This window comes from Notothenia rossii (assembly GCF_949606895.1).
Source record: "Notothenia rossii genome assembly, chromosome: 8".
In the NCBI taxonomy this organism is placed as follows: Eukaryota; Metazoa; Chordata; class Actinopteri; order Perciformes; family Nototheniidae; genus Notothenia; species Notothenia rossii.
This window is the reverse complement of record NC_136906.1, coordinates 6,819,282-6,842,677: the sequence shown is the minus strand read 5'-3', so window position 1 is coordinate 6,842,677 and position 23,396 is coordinate 6,819,282. Positions and strand designations below refer to the sequence as shown.

The 23,396-nt window shown below is 40.1% G+C and overlaps 2 protein-coding genes across 3 annotated transcripts; one reads left to right on the top strand and one right to left on the bottom strand.

The window, feature by feature from the left end:
* Positions 1–170: 170 nt before the first annotated feature.
* xpnpep3 (X-prolyl aminopeptidase 3, mitochondrial) lies at positions 171–12,048 on the bottom strand. 2 transcript variants are annotated; one of them, XR_013801483.1, is made up of 13 exons: positions 11,612–12,048; positions 11,409–11,523; positions 10,705–10,827; positions 9,267–9,454; positions 8,427–8,646; positions 6,803–6,987; positions 6,457–6,519; positions 5,811–5,924; positions 5,646–5,731; positions 5,085–5,268; positions 3,451–3,571; positions 2,189–2,469; positions 171–1,170 (listed from the first exon to the last, which is right to left on the bottom strand). XR_013801483.1 is itself a non-coding variant. In XM_079643883.1 (12 exons), exons 2-12 carry the CDS (start codon positions 11,470–11,472, stop codon positions 2,303–2,305), a joined length of 1,515 nt encoding a protein of 504 aa, XP_079500009.1. In that variant the 5' UTR covers positions 11,473–11,523; positions 11,612–12,048; the 3' UTR covers positions 1,460–2,302. The 2 variants fall into 2 exon arrangements, 1 of the variants encoding a protein (XP_079500009.1); XM_079643883.1 differs by lacking the exon at positions 171–1,170 and having other exon boundaries at positions 1,460–2,469.
* A 104-nt stretch (positions 12,049–12,152) lies between these two features.
* st13 (ST13 Hsp70 interacting protein) lies at positions 12,153–23,395 on the top strand (the record flags this gene model as incomplete). Its single annotated transcript, XM_079642226.1, has 8 exons — positions 12,153–12,303; positions 12,692–12,831; positions 18,992–19,040; positions 19,136–19,226; positions 21,563–21,636; positions 21,748–21,814; positions 23,154–23,238; positions 23,323–23,395. Coding segments are annotated over exons 2-8 (549 nt in total), but the record flags the coding sequence as incomplete, so codon positions are not given.
* Between the last annotated feature and the right edge of the window lies 1 nt (position 23,396).

Genomic DNA, 23,396 nt, shown 5'->3' with positions numbered 1-23,396 from the left:
ACATCATTCATCCAAAAAAGGTATTCAATAAATGTAGTGGCGTAAAAGTACACCATTTACCTCTGAATTGTAGTGGCGTAGAAGTACAAAGTCACAATATTATATTTTTATATAAAATTACATTGTCCTATTTTTATCACAAAAAAAAAAAGACAGGGCACTTAAATGTTGTAGTTTGTAAATGTGGAGCCAATTTTAGATCCTTTAAAAAACATTTGAATGTGTTTATTAAATAGTCTCTAAGTATAGTACCTGAGAAAATGTTCTGGGTGGTTACGTTCCACCACTGTCAACAACAGTTGTCTTAGAATACTCCCCAGCAAGTAGTACAACTCCACACAAAATAAAACGTACTTAAAGTATCACAGGGAGAAGTACAATGAATCTTTTCCCAACATTATCCATCCCAACATTATATAAAATCACATCATCGTGTTTTTATTACTAAAAAACATACACCTTTTTTTTTTTTTTTTGCGATGTTACTTTTTGAAAAACTGGGTGCATTCCTGGCGTGCGGGTTTATGCATGCATTGGCATAAACAATTTGACGAGATCTTTTTAATACATATACACACACATTTCTTTAGAATATATCACATTTTTCTCTCTTGAAAAGACACACACACACACACACACACACACACACACACACACACACACACACACACACACACACACACACACACACACACACACACACACACACACACACACACACACACACACACACACACACACACACACACACACACACACACACACACACACACACACACACACACACACACACACACACACACACACACACACACACACACACACACACACACACACACACACACACTTTTCAGTTCATTGGACTCACCATTACAATCATTCCATGTTCATTAGGGGAAGTTGTTTAAGACAGGTTCATTTTTAATTCTCACTTGTGTGCATGACAACACAATGGACTTTATGATCTGTCTGCAGCCTAGGGAGTGGTGGTTGGTGTTTTGACATTTTGGAATGGGAAATAATAATTTGTGTGAAGTTCCTCTTTACCAAAATTAACACGTGTATAGGTACTGTACACACATGAAAAGACTGCTCAAAATAGGCGTATTAGCCTTTTCCCATTCACAGTGGATGTGTATGCCATTCGGTTTTTTCTCCTGTTGTGTCACCCTGTTTGAGTAGAAGACATTAAGTGGAAGTTTGAGGTATTAATCAAAATAATGTACTTATTATACCCTATTGCCTTCAACACAAGTCGCATAGCATTGTACCTAAAACGTTTTTTTTTTTTTTAGATACACAACAAAATGATTATATCCCTGTGTGACATGATGATGGTAATACTGGTAATAAAAACAATATTGTTTAGAAGCAAACGGGTTTTAAGAATGAAGATGAGTCCATGGTAGTTTGATCTAACCATGGAGTCTTCAGCTGAACATAAACTTGATGCAAGCGGTTAACAGTTGTTCCTAGATTCTTTATTTCTGGCTCTGGATGAAATTTCCCTGCTGATAGCACAATCACAACACTAGATGGTCGTATTACACATTTGTAAGAAAGGTGGTTTTGCTTTAGCTGCCGTAGCCCTGATTTGTAATTACACTTTAACAAGAAATACGTCTGTTATGGTAGCCACATCATAACCCCTTTAACTGACGGTTTAGGATTTTTGGAAGTGGGATTGGATGAAGAACTTATCCATAGTCATAGTGTATTAGCTACAGTAGATGGTTATCTACTTCTATCTATCTGATTAGTTAAGCGATGTACTTGCAGAACGAAGAACATGCTGGTTTACCACCGTCTTGTTAAGTTTGTTTACTTGCGTTATTGTTCGACTAACCAAAAACGAACCAATCAAACTGATCAAGGCAGTAATAGACCAACAGCTTTTGTATTTCGATAAGTTAAGTTTGTTTTTAATCAAACTTTGTCATCTACTGTAGGTATCACACCAATTATGGCTAAGGAGTACGCTATGCAAACCAACTTCAAACTATTCCATACACACAACTAAACCCACCCTTTATACCTCTTCATAATCACTCACTGTTGAAGACAAATACGATCCAGTTTCTTTAAACAGTTAGAAAGACGTCAACATATATGATCTTCCACATCATATCGTCTGTATTTTGGAGAACTTGCTGAGGCTAAAACCAGAGTCTTTGCAATGTGCTCCCACCTTTCATGTACCTGGGCCCTGGGCCGGATGATGTCATCACGGTGGAGACGTTTGGAAACTCCCAGCCCACAGAGGAAGTGTCTCACTTTGTCACCTGTCTGTCTCTCCCTGCCTTTATCTCTGGGCGCAGGCTTCCTCTACATCAGCGATGGTCTTTGGTGCGTCTGAGGACAGAATCAGAGCGCCTCCCTCGTCTCGGATCACCACGTCGTCCTCTATCCTGATGCCCAATCCACGGAAACGCTTGGGCACCTGGTCGTTGTCCTCGGCTATGTACAACCCTGTGATAAAAGAAGGAGGAATCAGAAGTCCTTTAGTCGTCCCACAGAGAGGAAATGTATAGGAAAGCTTAGATAGTGACGAAGAACACTATAAAAAGGCTTTCACATAATCAGGGTTCATACACTTTTTCACCAATGATTTTCAATGACTTCTCCAGGACCTTTACCTAATTTTCCATGACCAAAAACATTACTCTTTCTCAGCGGTACCACTGAAAATGCTTTATTTTAACATGGAACAGGAAAATAAGGTCTGCATATGAAACATGTTGAGCCTATATAAATCAAATAGTAGGCTTACTAGCTTCTACAGGCAACTCAAATCTCTCACCAGCAAAACACCTCGTTAGTTAAAAGCCATTTTAAGTTTCATTTCTATACGATACAGTATTTATTCTCATTATAGTATTACTATTTTGGCGATTAAATCAAATATAAATTATATTTGATGCAACTTTAGTTACATTTCTATGACTTTTCCAAAACTTTGGGAAAAATATTGTTTTCCAGAACTTTTCCAGGGCCTGGAATTAGCTTTTTGAATTTCCATGACTTTTCCAGGTTTTAAAAGTCATGGAGTACTTATAACATATAATAAGTGTAGCATTGTAGAATGAAGTGAGGTATATAACAAGAGTCAAATTATTATTATTGCACATATTTACGTAAAGATTCTTGTTACAGTAATGGATGGACTAACTAGGAGTAGCATCCATTAGTAATAATAATATTACATATTGCACATAGTGTTGTTTTAGGACAGTGGTGTCATAGTCTTTGTTTTTTACATTATTGCACATTGGTGCTAACAGAGGTGTTAATAGTAATTTTTGATTAGAAGAAGCAGGAATAACGTGAAAGATAAGATGTAGAAAAGATCATGTGTAATGTGAGAGTCAGTTCCTCCAGCACAGTAACTGGATTGTCTTTTAGAATAATCCAAAGACTAAACAGGTATTAAAAAGGGTAGTTTGTGTAAACCTGGTTCTATGGTGATGGCCATCCCCGGCTGCAGAGGTTGTGAGCGGGACAGCTCAGGAGTGTCGTGGACGTCCATCCCGAGGTAATGTCCAATGTGGTGGGGGCAGTACCGCCGTGCAGCCTGGGTAAACACATGTAAAGCTTGATACAGTTGCATAAAGGTTGGTCATTGTATAGTCCTAGACCAGACCTGATTTGCTTCTCAACATTAAGGAAGTGAAATTAATGGGGGGTTACTGTCATGAGTGAGCCTTGTCAAATCACTTTTTAACGACACCAAAGAGCACAAATGAATCAAGAAAGCATCTAAACAAGAACATTACAAAAGGTGAGCACAAATTCCAACATGCAATTCTGGGGAATCATATTTGATCTCTTTTGCACTATGTATGAATGTGTTAGAATCAAAAGTGTGTACTTGAATTTCAAAATAATCATTGTTGAATGTTTAAGTCAGTTTACCAAAATGTTTGACTTGGGTTAAGCTTTGAATTAGCTTTTGTCTAAGGCTAAAGGCACAACGTAGGCTTTTTTCTGTGGTTCTACATCGACAGTCTACAAATCCTCAGCCATGCTCACAATGACCATGCTAACCTGCTGATGTTTACAGGTGTAATGTTTTCTATGTTCATCATCTTAGTTTACAATGTTAGCATTTGCTAATCAGCACTTAACACACAGTTCACCTGCCAGTTATGGGATTTGATCAGTTAAGCAGCAATTGAGTCATAAACAAAGGAATTAGACAAATTGAATGTTGGACCTTACAACAGTTGTTACAATTCATAATTGAATCAGGGAAATATTTCAATTAACATTTTACAATTGAAAAAGACTGTATATGTGTGCATGTGGCTGTGAATAAATGGTTTATAGAGTAAAATATGATCTTGTGCTTCTTATTCAACAGAGGCCTTATATTCAAGTTAAAGGGGACCTATCATGCAAAATGCACTTTTGTACGTCTTCTCTACATGAATATGTGTCCCCGGTGTTCCAGGGAACTCACCAAGTGTCAGAAAACACAACCCTCTCTATTTTCCTCTATACCCAAATCTCTTAAAAAGGGGCTGCAACGGATCTGATACAGACTGATCCAGATTTGAACACTTCTATGACGTCACAGAAGTGGCGCTATGGCTATTGGGCCAACTCCACCAATCAGGAGGAGACAGCCACGGACATTGCCGTTGGAAAGCGCTGGAGACGCTGTAGTACATATGCCAGGCCTGTAGATGGTGCTGTTCTCACAGAATCAGCCCATGCAAAGACAGTGTTCAATTGAGCGAAATGAGGAATGGCTAAAATGCATAATCTGTTTGGTATTTTGAAAAATAAAAAGTATAAATATGCCTTATATAGGTATGGCCCTACACTATATTATTCAAATATAGCATGATAGGTCCACTTTAAGGAGCAGCTGAATATTTGTATCTGGAAAACATAACTTTGTTGTATAGTTAATCATCTGCTACTCATCCTGAGAATTGTATTACTTGCAGCAGCTTTGTTTTACAAAAACAGAACAAGCACAATTTGCTTCTTTTTTTTCCAACAGAATTTCTCTTCATACTGGATAAAGCATCATGTTTACCAGCCAGACTCCATGCCATTTCAATTTCTCTGATTCTTACCTTCAGTACATCAGCCTCACTGCTGCTGGCCTTCACGACGCCGAGCCTCCTGAGCTGCCGCCCCAGCAGAGCCAGCATGCTGCTGTAGATGTGATCCAGACTGACGCCCGGCGAACACATGGACAGACAGGAGCGCTGCACCTCCAGCACCGCCTCGTACAGCTCCGCCTGCGCAGGGCTGAACCTATGGGGAGTAGGTATTTCACTTAAATCAATTCTGTTTTAGTGAACTCAACTCCACACCATGTATAACACAAGTCTAGTCATATATATATTTCATGCAAAGATGTTACATATTATATATTTAAGTGTGTGTTTGTTGCTGTCATCAGAATACTTCTTAAAAACACCTTTTAAAAAGGTTCCCAAATGTATAGACATAAAATAATAATAATATCCACCAATAAGATACAAAAATAAAGCAAAGCTAAGCGTAATTAAGGTTTAAGAAATAGGGGGTGAGTTCTGATGTAGGGATCAGATGGATTTCAGGTAAAGCTCTGCCTTTAGAAAACAAACATAATGAAGGATTTGTTTAATTGCTTATTTTGACAAACTTACTTTCCATTCACTGGCCATGTCCGAGTGATATCACTGACGTAACCAAAGTATTCACAGCCTCCATCGAGCAGCACCATCTCACCATCCTAACGGAGGAGAGAGAGTCAGTAAAGCTGTTCAGTTATTACTGTATATAAATAATAACATGCTACACCTTCCTTTTACCTTGATGATCTGGTTGTTGTTGATGTAGTGCAGAGTGTTGGCTCGGTTTCCTCCGGCAACGACAGGCGGGTAGGCCAGGAAGTTGGCGCCATGGATCCGATTCTCGAAATCAAACTGGAAGGATGAAATCACCTTGTGAGCTTCATGTTAGCTGTCCGACTAAATGAAACTGCTCCATGCTGCCAACTTTCATTTATTTACCTGATTCTTTGGTATATTTTAGTTGAATTTGCACTTTTTAAAATAATAGTTATCCTGTTATTGCACTTGATTGTAAAGCAATTCAAACTACACTTCCTGTACGAAATGTGTTATATCAATAAAATAAATGGATAAAGTTTATTATCGACCTTTTTTTATTTGAAAAAGGTATAGCTTAATGGCATATTGTGTAATTCCATTTAATTTGCAGTTCGGACAAAACAAAGCTTTAAAAACAAACCACAGTAACTGCACTGTTACCTACCAGGTCAAGTCAAAGCTGGCTCGTGCCATAACAATGAATACATCTAAATAATTGATATGTCTTTATTTAAATACACGCTATAAAATGACATCTTGATTATACTGTTAAAAAATTCACAGGAATAAAGGAGACAGTAGCGGTTATACATTCTGCTGATAACAACCAAATATCTTTAGTTACCTTAGCAAAGATCACAGCTTCATCCACGTCTCCTCGACACATAGCCATCGTTCTCCGAAAAGCCTGAAAGAAAATAATTCAGTTACATACCACCTTGGTTGCTGATTGGCTAATGGTTACAAAAGCCAAAAAATCGTTATGACATCATAAAGTGGCCAAAATCTGATCAGCTCATTTTCAGACAGGTTTTTATAGAAATGGATCAGGACAAAAAGAGAGAGAATCTTTATTCCTGAAACTTTCAGAGTCCCCTTTACCAATCCATGTTGTTGAAAATGTTGCCTTCCCTGCAGGCTTTTGTTGGTAATTGTATAAAGTTGACACTGAGCAATTTACACACACTAACCTGTGCACTGATGTGACCTGCTTCTTGCATTAGTGCCACCTCAGCGGAGCTCTTGACGGCCCTCAGAGAGTGGATAAGAGGCCGGAGGGAGTGAGGCATCGGCCCCTCGTCCAGCAGGGGGCCCACGTGAGCCTGATGGAGCCGAGGGTGGGCCGGCAGAGAGCTGTCGTACCACAGCACAGTGCCTGGAAGAAGGAGAAGAGAAAGTGGTAACAATGAAGTTAAAGTTGTAATCAGAAGGCAGTCAATTGTCAGTTCCGGTTTCTTTTATTATTTCGTTTCAAATATTTATATTGAGAAGAAGCATACGAGTGTAAGCAATAGTACAGATTTCTTTGGGGTGGAAATAATGCTTCTCTTTTACAACATAGAACACAAACATAACAGCCAACAAGAAATAAAAAAGAAAAAACATAGCATGACAGGATACGTAATGACATACATAGTCATAATGGGAAAGAACATACAAAATAGTATATATAATAAAAATAAACAAATAAACTTGGTTTCTTTTTATTTCATTTGAAAAAATAATTGAATCCCTAAATTAAAATATGATACTTTAGCTAAAGAAGGCTAATTTCATGGATTTGTATAAAGAGAACCAGTGAAAAGGGTTATACTGTGTGTTTGTCTGCTCTATAATGCCAAGGTAAATAGAACTACCTACAGTAGTAACTTGACCCACTCTCCCATGCTGCACTGCGTTAGATATCAAATGCACCCTATAGGACTCATCATTGCAAACGGTATAGCCTAACTGGACTGTCCTCACTTGTAGGATGCAGCATTGGGTTTTATTAATGTATAAAGCCATTTTAGGTAAGCTTCCACTCTACATATGTGCCAGATTTGCTCCAGTTTGTGACTCTTACAACCTCAGACCCAGTGCCTGGATACGGGTCCAGGTTCCTGCCGTGCGGACTGAGGCTTTATTATGGTCCTTGGTCTTGGAATGACCTTCAATCAAGCCTCAAACTGAGGGCCCTTGTCTCAATAGCATGTTTTAAATTGAAGTTGTCTGAGGTCCTTACCACCAGCTGCTCTAATAAGTAGTGTACCGTTCTTACTGTCCTAATGTGCACAATGTAGTGAATGCTTTTCGTCTTTTGTTTTCTTAGTTGTGTTCTCTGTATTTTATATATTTGTGTTATGTGCAACGTTGCTGCCTTCTTGGCCAGGTCAGCATTGAAAAGGAGATTTTATCTCAATGCTTTTTTATCTGTTTAAGTAAAGGTTAAATAAATAAATAAATAAAAAACGTAGTGTTTGTTCAAGGCAAGAGACAACTGATAGGAAAGTGTTTCTTTCATGCATTTAAACTAACCAGTTTGTTTACTCAGATTGAAATATAGCGCTTTGTTTCTTCATTCCAACAGCGCCCTAATTTCAGTGAGCGGCATCCAATTGGTTAAATAAACGCACAGCTTGTAGTATTTCTATTCTATTTTATTTGTATTACTTGCACAATTTTAACTATTTTGTCTGTTTAATTGTGTTGCACTGTTGGAGGAGCCTGTGACCTAATATTTTCATTAACATATCTATATTGCAGCTATGTACAAATGACAATAAAAGCCCTGAATCTGGAATCTGGAATGAGAAGAATCATGCCTCCCCCCACCTTTAAGGCTCTTGAGAACCAGACCCAGTTCTTCTGTGCAGTGAACTCTCTCGATGCCGGTCAGAGCCGCCGCTCCATCCTTCCCCGACCGCGGGCCGTCCCACAGCTCTCTGCTCGGGTCTCTGCGCGGGACAAACAGGATGGCTTGGTCCGGGCGTCCTGTCCCGTACAGAACCAAGGCACTGTCCGGCTCCAGGATGCCACTGAGGTACAGGAAATCCTGAGGATCATATGGACACAGGTTAATGATGACGGCTATCTTAAATTACACACAATCAGTATTCTAAATGACAAAAACATAGAGAATGAGTCCTAAAACCCTGACATAAGTCAGCTTTATACCACTTCCGGGTTCCCTGAAGTCAGTGTTTTTTCTAATGGGTTTTTGGTTAGATGCCTGAAATATTTCAAAACATTTTTTGTTCTATGACATTAAATACGTCAGTGAACTGTTGAACTGGTGAACGTCTAAATCTACTATGTGTCAGAAAAACGTTTGCTAACAAGTGACTAAACGTCATCACGCCGAAATGTATTATAAACACATCACAACAATTATGAAAGTGGTGTTTATACAGTATGTAGAGATTATCCTGCTGAATAAAACTTTGAAATATCATAAACATGTGTTTGTCAGAGATCTTATTTTCTGAAACATTCCAAAATCCAATAGAAAACCCAATTGGCGTTTAGTTAAGGGGAGCCCTTGTGATCCTTAACTCCCAAACTTTGAAAACACATCACTGCACCTCTCTCTTGCCTGTGCCTGTTAAAACCCCACAAAGGCACAAGCAGATATAACTTATCTTTGGTTTAATTTCTTTAAATTCAAGCTTGCACCTGGTTCTGGTGGAAGGGGTAAGGGATGTCGTTAGTCATGTAGCGGGTCGGGTGGGACAACAAGACGACCACATGGGTGCTGGAGGAGGCGGAGGGTCCCAGCCTGTCGGCCTGCGCCTCGATCAGTGAGGCCAGCCTGAGTCTGCGGAGCTCGAACTCTGTCTGGGTCAAACCCGGGGTCACCTCACCTGAGGAGCAGAGATCACAACATAAGGCGTATCAGTGTTAAACAGCAGATCAAAACCTAGACATATAGTATGCATTGTCATTGTGTTGTTTTCTAATGATTTCTTTCAAGATAAGAAACAAACTATCCATAAATTGTTTGTCCAAAGCAAGGAAACATGTTTTAATTTTAAGGAACATATAATCCAATTTAGATTAGATATTTTAGAATAACTACAATGATTGGATTATGAGATTAGTGGGCTAAAGAAATACTATTAGTCTATTGATTCCAATGATGACTATAAAATGCTTCATATCTTATATATTTGAGCTTAGCTTCTGAATGGCATACATACTGCTCTTAGATGCTTTTTGATTATACTCTTAACGCTAATACTGAAAAACTAGAAAATTACTTGTTTACTTTGTATACGTTGATATAAAAGAACCTTGTGAGGCCTTTTTTGTGACATCGTTTCAAATGTTGGGAATGTCCCAGAAAATGCCTGACTTGAAAATGTAGTGAAAATATAAGAGATATTAAAGGTCCCATGTCATGCTTTTCTGGTTATTACCCGTCCCCTTGTAAACGGTCTGCAGAGTCACAAATCCTCAAAGTACACCCTGTAGTGAGTAAAACTCTAACACAGAAAAGACCTGTCTATGCTGCCCCAGAACGCCTCATTGGAGATTTCTCATTTTCCATTGTTTACTTCTTGGGTATAATGACGTAACGTAACGGCTCCGCAGATTGGTCCATTTCCGTTAAGTTACGTCCGCGGAGCCGTTACGTTTGGACCAATCCGCGGACTTCCTCACACACACATACTCGGCGGGACTTTGCGAGGCTCGCTGCTGCAAGGAGCGGGACACTGTGAGCTGGCTCAATGGTGTGGGGTCGGCGAGACAGCGAGACACAGAGGAACTCAGCCTGGGCAAACCAGCCAGGCTGCGGGTGCGTGTTTCGGGCTAGGTTTCGCTGTGTCTCTCTGTCTCTCCGATGGCCACTGGGCTCAACAAGCCGTTTTGGACAGAGTGAATACACATACTATACAGAGATGCTGTATGAGAAACCAATGTGAGTTTGGAAAATTGCACAATATACATTTATTTTAGTAGACATCAACAATGGAATTATGATCAGTAGAAATGGCCATGACATGGGACCTTTAAGAGAAGTTTTCTGCATGGGTACTAATGAGTATGTTGCAGGTTTTCTGTAAAGAGGTGTATATGTAGCGATCCAGCGATCCATTGTAAAACTACTCACCATGTTTGATGAGGTGTGGATGAGTGAAGGGGCTCGGCTGGCCCAGGTACCGCTGTGGAAGAGTCTTTGGTCTCGAACCTCCGGGTTTCAGAGAAATGTTTCTGCACGGACACCAGACACATCCTGCAGACAGAGACACAGATAAAGAGACAGCAAACAATCTTAAACTGGGATCCTACAATGCTGCATACATCTGGTTTAACCTTTAATTCAGTTTAATCTGCTGTCAAAGGCTGATTCACAGAGGAGAACTTCAAAACTTCACAATATTAACTTATCACAAATATATAAGTGTTGTCTTCGTAAAATGTATATTTAGGCTGATATGTGACAAGAAATTGCAGCAAAACATATAGTTTATAAATGATTTCCATTGATTGAATACCCACTAAATATAAATGTTGTTACTTACACTTATATAACAACACAAGTGGAGAACAAGGTTGTATAAACAGTGAAATATAGTATTATCAGCTGCACTGTATTTTATCTATATCTATGCTGTATGTCTATGTAAAATTCATCTGATAACTAACTGTCATGTAATGCAGTGGAGTTACTAGCTTAATATTTCCCTCTGAAATGTAACATAAGTGCAGTAGAAATATAAAGTAATGTTAATTTGAAAAACTCTATTTAAGCAACAGTACCTTATGATTGTATGTAGGTACAAATAAAACAAAAAAACACTATATTGTTCTCACCTGGCCTCCAGGTTCTCAGTAGCCTGGCAGCAGACCTCACCATGGAGCTGTTTGAGGGCAACATTTCTGCTGCAACTGGAGGACACCGACCAGTCACAGCAAGGTGTGCTAACCTCTGTAAACATGAGACAACACACAGTGAAGTTGATCAACTAAGGCTCTATGTCTACAGAGAAACATAGCAATTTGTTGATGAGACTCACCTTTGTTGAAAATCCTCTTATATAACTGTTAAATATCTCCAAAGGTTGGCAGTTAGCATCGTTAGCTTGATGCTAACCCCGTTCATGTGTGGAGATTGAGAGATGCTGCCCTGAGTTATGCCTCCCAGGACGGTTGTCATCCGGCCTGACAGTAATACCGCCATCTTCTGCTTCGGAGTGTGGAAAAAGTACTCAGAATATTTCAAATAAAATAAATATTATTATAGGTCATACTACCAAGAAGGATATCAAGTAATTAAAATAAACCCAGCCTTTACCAGCTGAAACACTGAAGAGATAAGTGACATGCATGCATACCTTATTATAATTCAGTGATATTTATGGCTCTGAAATGGGCCATTCTGCAATGTGCTTACTGTTGGTACTTTAAGTTAATGAGACGCTAAAACTTCTACATAAGTAAGTCATATTTTGAATTCAGATCTATCTATGACACAACGAGGGCCATACTCAAGCTTTAATAGTTCATTTATATGCATCCTATTTGTTGCCTGACAGGCTCACCTCAGGGCAATAAAACCCCGGGTCCTCTGTCAGTCTGTCCTGATTCTCGCCTGAATGAAAACATAGAAGCGACGACACTTCACTGAAGCAGAGTAGTGTCGATAGAAATCTCCTGCAACCTTCCTGTTTTTTATTCTCCCGTGTGAACTGTTTGCGTCTTCTATCAGGTGCGTTTCCCTTCATTCACTGTTATTCTTAGCTGTAGCTTTCCAACTATTTGTAATTAATCACGGCCCATTTTGCATGCTAACGCTGATTAGCTAACGGCGTTATCATGCGTCAAACTGGGACAGATTTACATTTCCAGAAATGTCCACAAACTCATGCCTTCTGCGACCATTAAAGATAGCCATTAAAGCTTTTTGTGCACGGTTGCCTCATTGCTAGTTTATCTGAATTGTGGGGTAAGCAACGCGAGGTTTTGCTAATCCATCCTCTGTTGCACGTTAGCTAACTTAGCTTAGCAAAGCTGGTATTAGCGTTAGCACGTAAACAAAGCCACACTGAACTGAGTTGTTGTGTTTTTTTCCGTCTGTTTTTTGTTACATAATTCAGTGTGCTGTCTGCTCGACGCGACAGAGCAACATGGACCCACGGAAAGTGGCAGAGTTAAAAGGCTTCGTGCAGATGTGCGAGGCCAGTTCTGACGTCCTGCACCTGCCGGAGCTGGGCTTCTTCCGGACCTGGTTGCATGGGTCAGTATTCGTGTGTGTGTGTGTTTGGGGGGGGGGAGTGTGTGTCTGTGTGTACGTGTGTGTGCAAGTAACAGTTTAATTGATGATTTATTCTGTAATTGTGTCACTGAAGTTCTTGAAGTGTAAAACATTGTGCAAGTTTACCACGTGCATCAGTCCCGCCCACCTTCCAGAAAGAAACATGTGTGTGTGTGTGTGTGTGTGTGTGTGTAATCAATTGCACCACATCAGAACCCATGCAAAGAAAAATGTTTCATCCCTTTCTATTTTATAGTCAAATTTAGGGATACATCGCAATAAATAAATGTCTCGATGCCGTCGTGAGACTGACAAAATCTACCCCGATTTTTTGAAAATATATATATATTTTTTAAAAACCTTTATTTAACCAGGTGGTCCCCATTGAGATCATCGATCTCTTTTTCAAAGGAGACCTGTCCAACATGGTATTGTTACATCCCTAGTCAAATCACATGGAAGCAGGGGCAGATCTACGGTGGGGGCAAGGGGGGGTAGCTTCCCCCCCACTGTGGAGCCTAGCCCTTCCCCAGCTGCCCCCCTAACTTTTGTGTCCCTAAAACTGTACTTGTAGAAACAAACCTACACTAATGGGTTGGCGCATTTCCACTACAGCACGGTTTAAGGCTGTTTTTTTGTTGCTTTTCCACTAGGCATAGTACCGGCTAGCGGGTACTATTTGACAGTTTTTCTGGCCCCATAAAATCGAGGTTCTTAGCGGACCAACAACCAGGCTGAGTCGGGCTGAGTATGCTAAACTAGAGAGAGAATTGCTGGCAAGGGGGCTACAACTACAACACAATGAACATATTTGACCGTGATGTAATACACGTTTCAAAATAATGCAGAAGTAACAACATACTGATACCGGTTAGTAAAAACCATGAATTAATGCTTTGACAAGTCTGCAGACAGACGGCAGACGAAAAACCTTTTTAAAATGCGTGTTTTCTAAATGGAGCTTGGCTAAGCTAACGCAGTATATGCTCCGACCGTCCACACTCACAACAAAGGCCTATACAGACATAAATAAACCAGCGACTGTATTCGTCATGACACAGACAGTCTGTGGTTTGTACTTGTTTAACTTTTGTCTAGTTTCTGAACAGATATGAGGAGCTCTGAGGACTAACAGCTAACGGCTGATGTTGTTTTTCTGTGGTTCGCATTGAAGATGACGTCACGGCTCCGCCTACACTGTGTTACTATAGTTACTGCCCCAGCTACTAAACTGTAATGGAAACGCAGCATAAAGTGAGCCTGGCCTAACTATACCGTACTAAGCCGAGCGAGGCCCTGCAATGGTAATGCGCCATATGTCCACAAGCTTCTCATGCAACGAAACAAGCAGTTAATTAATTAAAAGTGAATCATTTTAAATATCATCTTCGGCCCGTTAAAAACGCAGCTACGGCCCTGCATTAAACTTTGCTAAACTATGCGGTACTATTAAATCCACGTAAATTACACATCACAGCAATGAGGCCAGATAATTTAAACCAGGATACATAATTTACCCTCAAACTGGGTCTAAACACAGCTGCCTGTGTGCGTTTGATAAATACTTTCTGATTTTATATTTATTTGCTATGATTCTTATTGGCTACATGGCCCTAAAGGTCCTTACAAACCGAGCCGATTTTCGGAGTCGATAGATGTCGGGCCGTCGATGAGTGTCGTGTCGCCCTACTCAGATTGGTGTGGACTGCACCGTCGTGTCTTTTCGGCCGTGCCGACGCCTTCCGCAGCCGATTCGACATGTTGAATGTCGCAAAAAAACACTCTGATTGGCTGTCCAGCTTAGCGAATCAGTGCATGAGAAGCGAAACGGAAGTGAGGGACCCAAACAAACTATTAAGAAGGCAAATCTGAGATTTCATTTCACTCCAGCTCTCGACACAGGTTCGGGAAAGCCCCATGAGCTTCTCGTTGTAGAGTGAAAATGGAAGGCACACGCTATTTGGTGTTTGTTTATATCAAATTATTTATGTCTTTTCTTCTTCTCTCGGTGTATCACGCAGTCTGTGTCATTACCCGATCTGCACCCCTGCCCGATCTGCACTCCGCATGTGCGAGATGGTCCGCCATATTGGACAAATCCATACAGCAACTCTAATGGGACATTTGACGTCTAGACGGCTGCCCGATTTGCATCGTGCATGCACGAGTCATAAACGTCTCAAATATCTATAAAAATATTTTATTTTATTTGAAATAAAAATATTTTATTTTATTTGAAATAAAATGAAGGACATTCACAGTTAATGTAATTCGATATAAATTATGAATGCCATACATATTGCATACATTCAGTCAATATTTCTTCAGTATGTATGATAGCTGTCTAACAGAAGTTAAATCCATTTCTCACTTATTCTGACAATGTACTTAACCCAATAAAAGGACCCAATAAAAGGAGTTGTTAAATAATAGTGAAGTCACGTTGTAATGACAATAACTCATCTCTCTCGTTCAGATTAATATTGTCGGGTTTTTTTAGTGTTCTTTTTCTGATTTGCCAAACGCCACTGTCAAGTGTCCTATTAGAGTTGCCGTATGTAGTTGTCAAATATGGCGGACCATCTCGTACATGTGCAGATCGGGCAGGGGTGCAGATCGGGTAGTGACAGGCCGTTTCTCAATGTCGAGTAAATAGTGGCTGCAGAGCCACTATTTCAAGTATACTACGTCATCGAGTGGTGCCGAAGGACTGTTTAAATGCATGTTAAATGCCCAGCATTCGGCGCCACTCGACGACGTAGTATACTTGAAATAGTGGTTCTGCAGCAGGTATACTCGACATTTGGAAACGGCCACTGTCTGTCTTCCGGTTGTTGCCCGTTTTGAATTATGAATACACACTAACGCCACCTGGTAAGGAGAGTTATTGCCACTCACGCATGCGCAGTTCGTACGTGCAACTTGGCCGTCGGCTGAAGTCTTTGCGGTGTGTTCCAGTGCGAAACATGGCCGAGACGCAGGAGACGTGAGCCGAGGTTCCATCGGGACGTGTTCTTTGGTGTCAGTTTGGTGTGTAAGGAGCTTAACGTGTAAAGTAACAAGCATTTGCACCAGTTCTTTTCACAAGTAGACTCTTGCAGGCCAGAGTATAGGAGTGATTCAACAACAACAAAAAGACATATCTGAGAAGTGATGAGGATGAACAGAAGGATGAAAAGAGAGTGCACTGAAGAGACCAGGAGGGTCAGAGCTATCGGCTAGGACCGGCTCTTAGTATTGACAAATATTTATTAAAATGTGTTGCTGCACAGGTCACCTTTAGCTCTCTGAAGAGATGGGTGATGTCATTTGTGTGTTTCATTACTAAGTACTTTCACTGTACTTACAGTAAATAGAATACTAGGGTATCATGAGTATTGAGCTGTTTTATACTATATTTTAGTTTGTTTGTCTGAACACCTTGATTCACTTTTGCATTAAGAACACTTGTGTTGGGGCATGATCTAACAATAAATAGGTTTTATATATATATATATATATATACGGAGTTCCCGTTAGAATATTTTTTTGCCGGTCAAAATGTCCGTTAAAGTTGAAATCTTCCGGACAAAATTAGAAAAGTGCCGGTCAAAGGTCTTTGTTATTTATTGAGCTTTAAAACAAATTGATATGATTTTGACATTAAACAAACTAATTATAGTAGATTAACTACATTATTCAAAAGTGAACAGTAACGTACAATAACACGGGAATAATAATCAGAGTGCTCTCTCCCTCTCCTGACAGCCCGTCAGTATCATGCAGCTCGCGGATCCAGTAATGAGTGACCCGACAGTAAAACTAAACATATCTATAACTAGTTTAGGTAGTTTGAGAGGTAATTAAAATAGCTACGTGGGATATTCTAACCTGAAGTGTGTTTTGCTCCGCTCACCGCTGCAGGTGATCATGCAGAGCTGCGTGTCGACTCGTAAGCAGCAGCTGATCTCTCTCTCCCGTCAGATTAGACTTCCCTCACGTTTATGTCCATATCGATCAGATCCAGCTAGTTCTAGCTAATGATATGACTACCTGCTTATTAAAAGACACCTAAACAATAAGCATCACTATGCAACCGGGTGAGGCCGCAAAGTATAGCGCAGCATTATGCATTTGTTTACATGCCCAGCGGAACCCCGAGGCATTACCAACAGATCGACGCACAATCAACCCATACAGGACATCTCTTTCTCCATATTAAGTTTTAGACATTAGAATTGACTATTCTTATCTGTCACACACTCTTTTGTCTGTCACATACTCTTCTTGTCTGTCACATAAGTGGCACAACTGATGCGGTATTGCGCTAAGGGGAAATAATTTTGACCGGAGAGATAAAATATGCCGGTCTTCAGCATATTTTACCGGTCATAGTCCGGTAATTACCGGCCAACGGGAACTCTGATATACAGTATAAAATACCACGTACTGTCCGCCCTCCCATGCCACCCTGGCATGACCTCTTGCCCCCCCTTTGCCACCCCATGTAAAATATTCTAGAACCGCCACTGCATGGAAGCCATTACGGATTTGAGGCAATTCAAATGACCCATCACAAATATAGTGGCGAACATTATCCTAATAATCATCAAATTCTCACCAAAACATCCTAGAATCATTTAACTTACATTTGGTTGAAATCTTAATCAGGCTTATATCTAAGTAAATTACACATTTAAGTAATTTTTATTTGGTGTACAATGGTGCATGTTTAAAGACATTCATTTTTAAAAAGAAACAAATGCAGAACATTGTGTTTTTCTTTCACGATCTGTGATAAAATCCATTGGTACTACTAAAGTAATAAAGTTTTGAACAGGGTTCTCGCGGGGTCTTAAAAAATCTTAAATATGATAAAAAAAAATAAGAAAGGTCTTAAATATGATTTAGAAGGTCTTAAAAAATATCAGATTTGAAAGGTACTTCTGTGTTGCGATCACGTCTAAATGTGTTTTGGGGGAAATGTCCGTGCTGCAAAGTAACTAGTACGGTAAGGGCCTTTCAGTTCCCCCCAACAATTTGTATTGAAATAAATCAACATGGAACCAGTAATCACTAACTTTGTTTCTTCCGGCCCCTTATCGAAGAACACCCAGATAGTAACCTAGCAACCAAGCTTCAGCTAGCGGCAGTCAGAAACTCAGGTATCTTCCAATCTACTTAAAAATAAATATGGGGAGGTTTAAGTTCAACCGTATTTGGTTGGAAAACATTGAATTTAGTTCTTGGTCGAAACCAGTGATGGGGAACGTGTGTGTAGCCCGCTGCACCTTTTGCAGAGAAAATTAGCATTTGTTTTGCTAATGTAGCGTTGGCTAGTACAACAGCTCCCGCAACAACATCTGGGGACCTCCGGGTGACGTTTGGGTCTACTGTACGTCAACCCTAAAAGCGGAGGGGCTGTGGACGCTAAAATACCGTAACTAAACACCAATCATACAACAGCATGAAGGCAGCAGAGCTCTATATTCGCCATATTTTTTATTTCAAAGCCAGAGTTAAAAAAAAATATCAATGTGGACATTTCAAATACCGCGCCGTAACCATAGCAACGTAAGTAGCGTAAAGAATGCAGCGCCTCCACGTACAGATGGCAACACCCAGAAATATTCAGAAACTGTAATGAACAATGACTTATTTATTTCAAGAACTTTTATTTACAGAAACTCAACATTTATAATCTGTGTCCCACAAATATGCACTTTAGGGGAGCCAAGCTCCCCCTGGCTCCCCCCCATTTCAAACAGTGACTGTTATGTTCAGTCATCGTTCTTATGTTGAACATGAATACATTTACTTTGTAAGTAATTATGGGACGTGTTTCTTCTTTCATAGCAATTTTCCTTCATACTTTCTTGCCCTGAAATAGGTCTTAAATTCTATCCAAAGTGGTCTTAAAAAGTCTTACATTTGAGTTGGTGAAACCTGCAGGAACCCCGTTTGAAACAATACGTGTATTTTAATAAAATACATGTTCTGGTTATTATGTTTTAATGACTGTTGATACAAAACAATTTAAATCTAAAAAATCTAATTTTGTATATATTAAATGTGTGATTTATATTTGGCCTAGCCAGCGAATAAAATACCTGAAAACTCCTTGTATTGTTTGCTGAATTGTTCTCCATATTTTATATTTCAGCATGGATTCAAAAATCCCTCCTCCATCCAAGCCAAAGGGGTCGTGCCATGTGAGTCATAAATCATTTATTGAACACTTTTGATACATTTTTTTCCCCCACATTTTATGCTGTAACTACTTGCTCTCTGATTTTTTTTTTTTTAGGGCGGTTGTCCTTGTGGTCCTCCTCCTACCTCAGCTCCAGCTCCAGAACCACAGCCTACCGGACTGTCTGAGGACGAGGAGAGTGATTTAGGTACAAAGTTTCACAAAGTTAATGTGTGTTATGCAAGACAACAGCATAGTGTAACTCTAGAAAAGACTAAACCAAGATATTTGGTATCAGAAAGTCCTCTGCTCAGAGATTTAATTCATAGGAAAACCTGCATTTCATTCAGCATATTCAGTTAGTAGCCTATACTCAAACATTTAATCCGAGCTGCAGTGGCGGCTGGTGGAAAATATTTTTGGTGGGGCTGTTGATATAGTGAGTAAAACTTTTTTTTTGGGAGAAATTACCCCTTAAATTGGGACTTCTGGTGATGTAATGGCCCCATAAAATCGTGGTTCTAGGGCCAGGAACAACCAGGCTGAGTCGGGCTGAGTATGCTAAACTCGAGAGAGAATCGCTGTCAAGGGGGCTACAACTACAACAAGATGAACATATTTGACAGTGATTTAATTGTAATACAAGTTTCAAAATGATGCCGAAGTAACAACATACTGATACCGGATATTAAAAACCATGAATTAAGGCTTTGACAAGTCTGCAGACAGACGGCAGGCGAAAAACCTTTTAAAATGCGTGTTTTCTAATTGAGATTTGGCTAAGCTAACGTTGTAAATGCTCCGACCGTCCACACTCACAACAACGGCCTATACAGACATAAATAAACCAGCGACTGTATTCGCCATGACACAGACAGTATGTGGTTTGTACTTGTTTAACTTTTGTCTAGTTTCTGAACAGATATGAAGAGCTGTGAGCTCTGAGTGCTAAGAGCTAACAGCTGTGTTGTTTTTCTGGGGAACTCATTGAAGATGACGTCACGGCTCCGCCTACACTGCGTTACTATAGATACTACCCCAGTTCCTCAGGAGTCTAAAAAATAACTCACGTCAACGCACGTAAGCAACGTGGGCGCCAACGTGAGCGCCCTCGTGACCAAAATATGATCACTGATTGGCTGAAATTATGTTTCGGCGGCACAGTTTACTATTGAGACTTCTGCAACGTGCTGGTTGCTGCTGTTTGGCTCGGGGGCAGCGCCCCGTAATGATAAACTAATGCCAAGGGCAAGGCCAGGCAGGAAACATGTGACTTATCAGTAACTTTAGACATCGTAACACAATTTTAAACAAGATTTTATTGTAGATTATACATTTTACTGATACCAATTGTATGATATTTACCTTTTTCATTAAAAATATAAAAAATATATATTTTTTGAAATATATATTTTTTAATTTAATATTTTTTAATTTAATATTTTTTTTTGTATGTGGGAAGAGGTGGGGCGGCGTCCCTATGGGCCGGCCGCCACTGCTGAGCTGACAGAAAATGCTCCCTTTTAGATTAATACCCACAGTTAAGCTCACACACACCATTATGAACATATAGGTTCACCTACTGAATTAAAAAAGAAAAAATGAACCAAAAAAAGTGAAAAGCAGATTCAGGCAGTAGGCGTATAGATTCACTCTTAAAGTATTAGCCTACAGTGCAGTTTACAGAGAAGAGATGACATCTGATCCTTTTACAACAAACACACTCTTTTTAGTTACAATGAATAAATTAAATGCTTTGACAATAAATCCATAAAAAAATGTCATCTGTGGAAGCCGTGGCGCTTTAAAAAGCACGACCAATCATCTGAGCCGGCCCGGCTAAAGTAACTGGATGGCCTACCTGCCTGTCAGCCTTCCATCTGTACATAAACTTATCTCGTGCCCTCATTGGTCATGTTCGTGTGTGTTGGAGGAGGGGCTCTGTAAGGAAGTCTGAAGGAAGGGGCAGATTTTTTTCGGTTGTGTATTTTCAAACTCTAGCTCTGAGCAAGAAAACAAAATGGATTATTATCCAAAATGTCAAACAGTTTCTTTTTGTAGGTATATTTATAGATTCAGGTCTGAAGGAGGAAAATTACATAACTTTGCTGCAGTGCCGTCTCAAACACTAAGGAAAATACACCAAGACATCGAAAAGGCACATTTTAAAGGCCTGTAGTGTGTCGTATATGTTTTTGTGCATGGAAATGGTCTAAACTAGACTAAAATCCCAAAGTTCCCTCCAAAATACAGATATGAGCCTGAAAATGAGCAAATAGGGCCCCTTTAATAAAAAAAAAAAAGCAAGTTTCTCTACCAATAATTGAAAAGTAGATTAATGAGTGCAGTTCGCAGACATGTCCCCATTTTCAAACCTGGCTTTAGTTAATTAGTTATTGAAACGGCAGCATTCCTGAATGTGTGTGAGGCTGTCAGACTGCCGATTTGATTTCCTAAGAATATCCCAAGTTATCCCATGTTCATAGATTGTGTTCCCCACAAGAGCTCATTGTAACTCTTGGGTTTATCGCTTTGCTTTCTCAGAAATTGAAATGGAGGGAGTGATTGAACCGGACACCGACGAGCCGCAGGAGATGGGAGATGTTGAAACCACTGAGGTATAATGTTGAGATTTTTCTATATTTTCTATCAAACATTACTTTTTTTGACCTTTTATTAATAAAAGATGGAGAATAACTAAGCCACATTGTGTGCATACGTTCCCTCAGGTATCAGAGGAGATGATGGATCAGGCCAATGAGAAGAAGATTGAGGCCATTGATGCTTTAGGAGAAGGTGGGTTGATATTATATTTAGAAAAGACGGACACATCCATTGGGTAACTGTAACAACATTTAAAATTGAATTACATTTACCAGTGCATGACATTAAGGATTTTGGGAGATGGCCCTGTGGGCCATCTAAGCTAATTTACAGATGGCCCTGAGCCCAATAGAGATTGCCCTGAAAATGCGCGCGGACGAAATGACGCACGAAGGGTTTGGGGGGCCTCCCCCTAGAACATTTAGATTTTTGCAGGTCTTAGATGTTGTCTGGTGCATTCTATAGACTGAATTATAAGATGAACCACCACAATATTACAATTTCAATTGTATTCTTCATTTCACTTGTTTGTGTTTGCTCGCTTGCATGCCCTGCATAGCTATAAGAAATACTTAAGTTGTTTGTCAAGACACTTTCCATCTGATGAAGGCAAATGCCTTCCCAGATGTAAAAAAGTAGAAAACATTACATGCAGTTATAACTGCCAAAACAAACATTATTTACGCTATTATGGCCCCTGTTAAAAATGTTTGTAATGTTATCGACTGTAAGTTGGTCGAAGGAATGCCTCCTCATCTAGAAGCTGACCGAGCAGACCCGAGCAGCCGAGTGCATCCGCGAAGCACACACAATGGCGACGTCAGAGTTCCCGTTAGCAAGTAAATCTAAAAAAAAATCTAAAAATAATTTCCCTTTAGCGCAATACCGCGTCAGTTGCGCCACTTATGTGACAGACAAGAGTAGTCAATTCTAATGTGTAACACTTAATGTGGAGAAAGAGATGTGCTGTATGGGTTGATTGTGCGTTGATCTGTTGCTAATGCTTCGGGGTTCCGGTGGGCATGTAAACAAATGCATAATGCTGCGCTATACTTTGTGGCGTCACCCAGTTGCATAGCGACACTTATTGTTTAGGTCAAGGTGTCTTTTAATAAGCAGGTAGTCATATCATTAGCTAGAACTAGCTGGATCTGATCGATATGGACATAAACGCGAGTGAAGTCTAATCTGACGGGAGAGATAGATCAGCTGCTGCTGACGAGTCCACACGCAGCTCTGCATGATCACATGCAGCGGTGAGCGGAACAAAACACACACTTCAGGTTAGAATATCACACGTAGCTATTTTAATTACCTCTCAAACTACCTAAACTAGTTAGAGATATGTTTAGTTTTACTGTCGGGTCACTCATTACTGGATCCGCGAGCTGCATGATACTGGTATAATAGATTGCCCGATCGGGCAACCAGCAGGTGAGGCTTCATGGCCCGAGCTAAATACTAGATGGCCCCGGGCCATCGGGCAGTCCTTAATGTCGAGCCCTGTTTATTATCTCTTTGTCTGTTACAGGCGATCTGCAGAAAGCCCTGGGTCTTTTTACGGAAGCCATCAAGCTGAACCCCTGCGTAGCCATCATGTACGCCAAGAGGGCCAGGTGAGAATCCTCCATGCTCTCTTTGCTTCATGACTAATCCTTCTATAAATGATAGTGAGTGTAACCAGTCGCCCTCTCTGTCAGTGTGTTCATCCAGATGGAGAAACCCAACGCAGCCATCAGGGACTGTGACAGAGCCATCAGCATCAACCCAGACT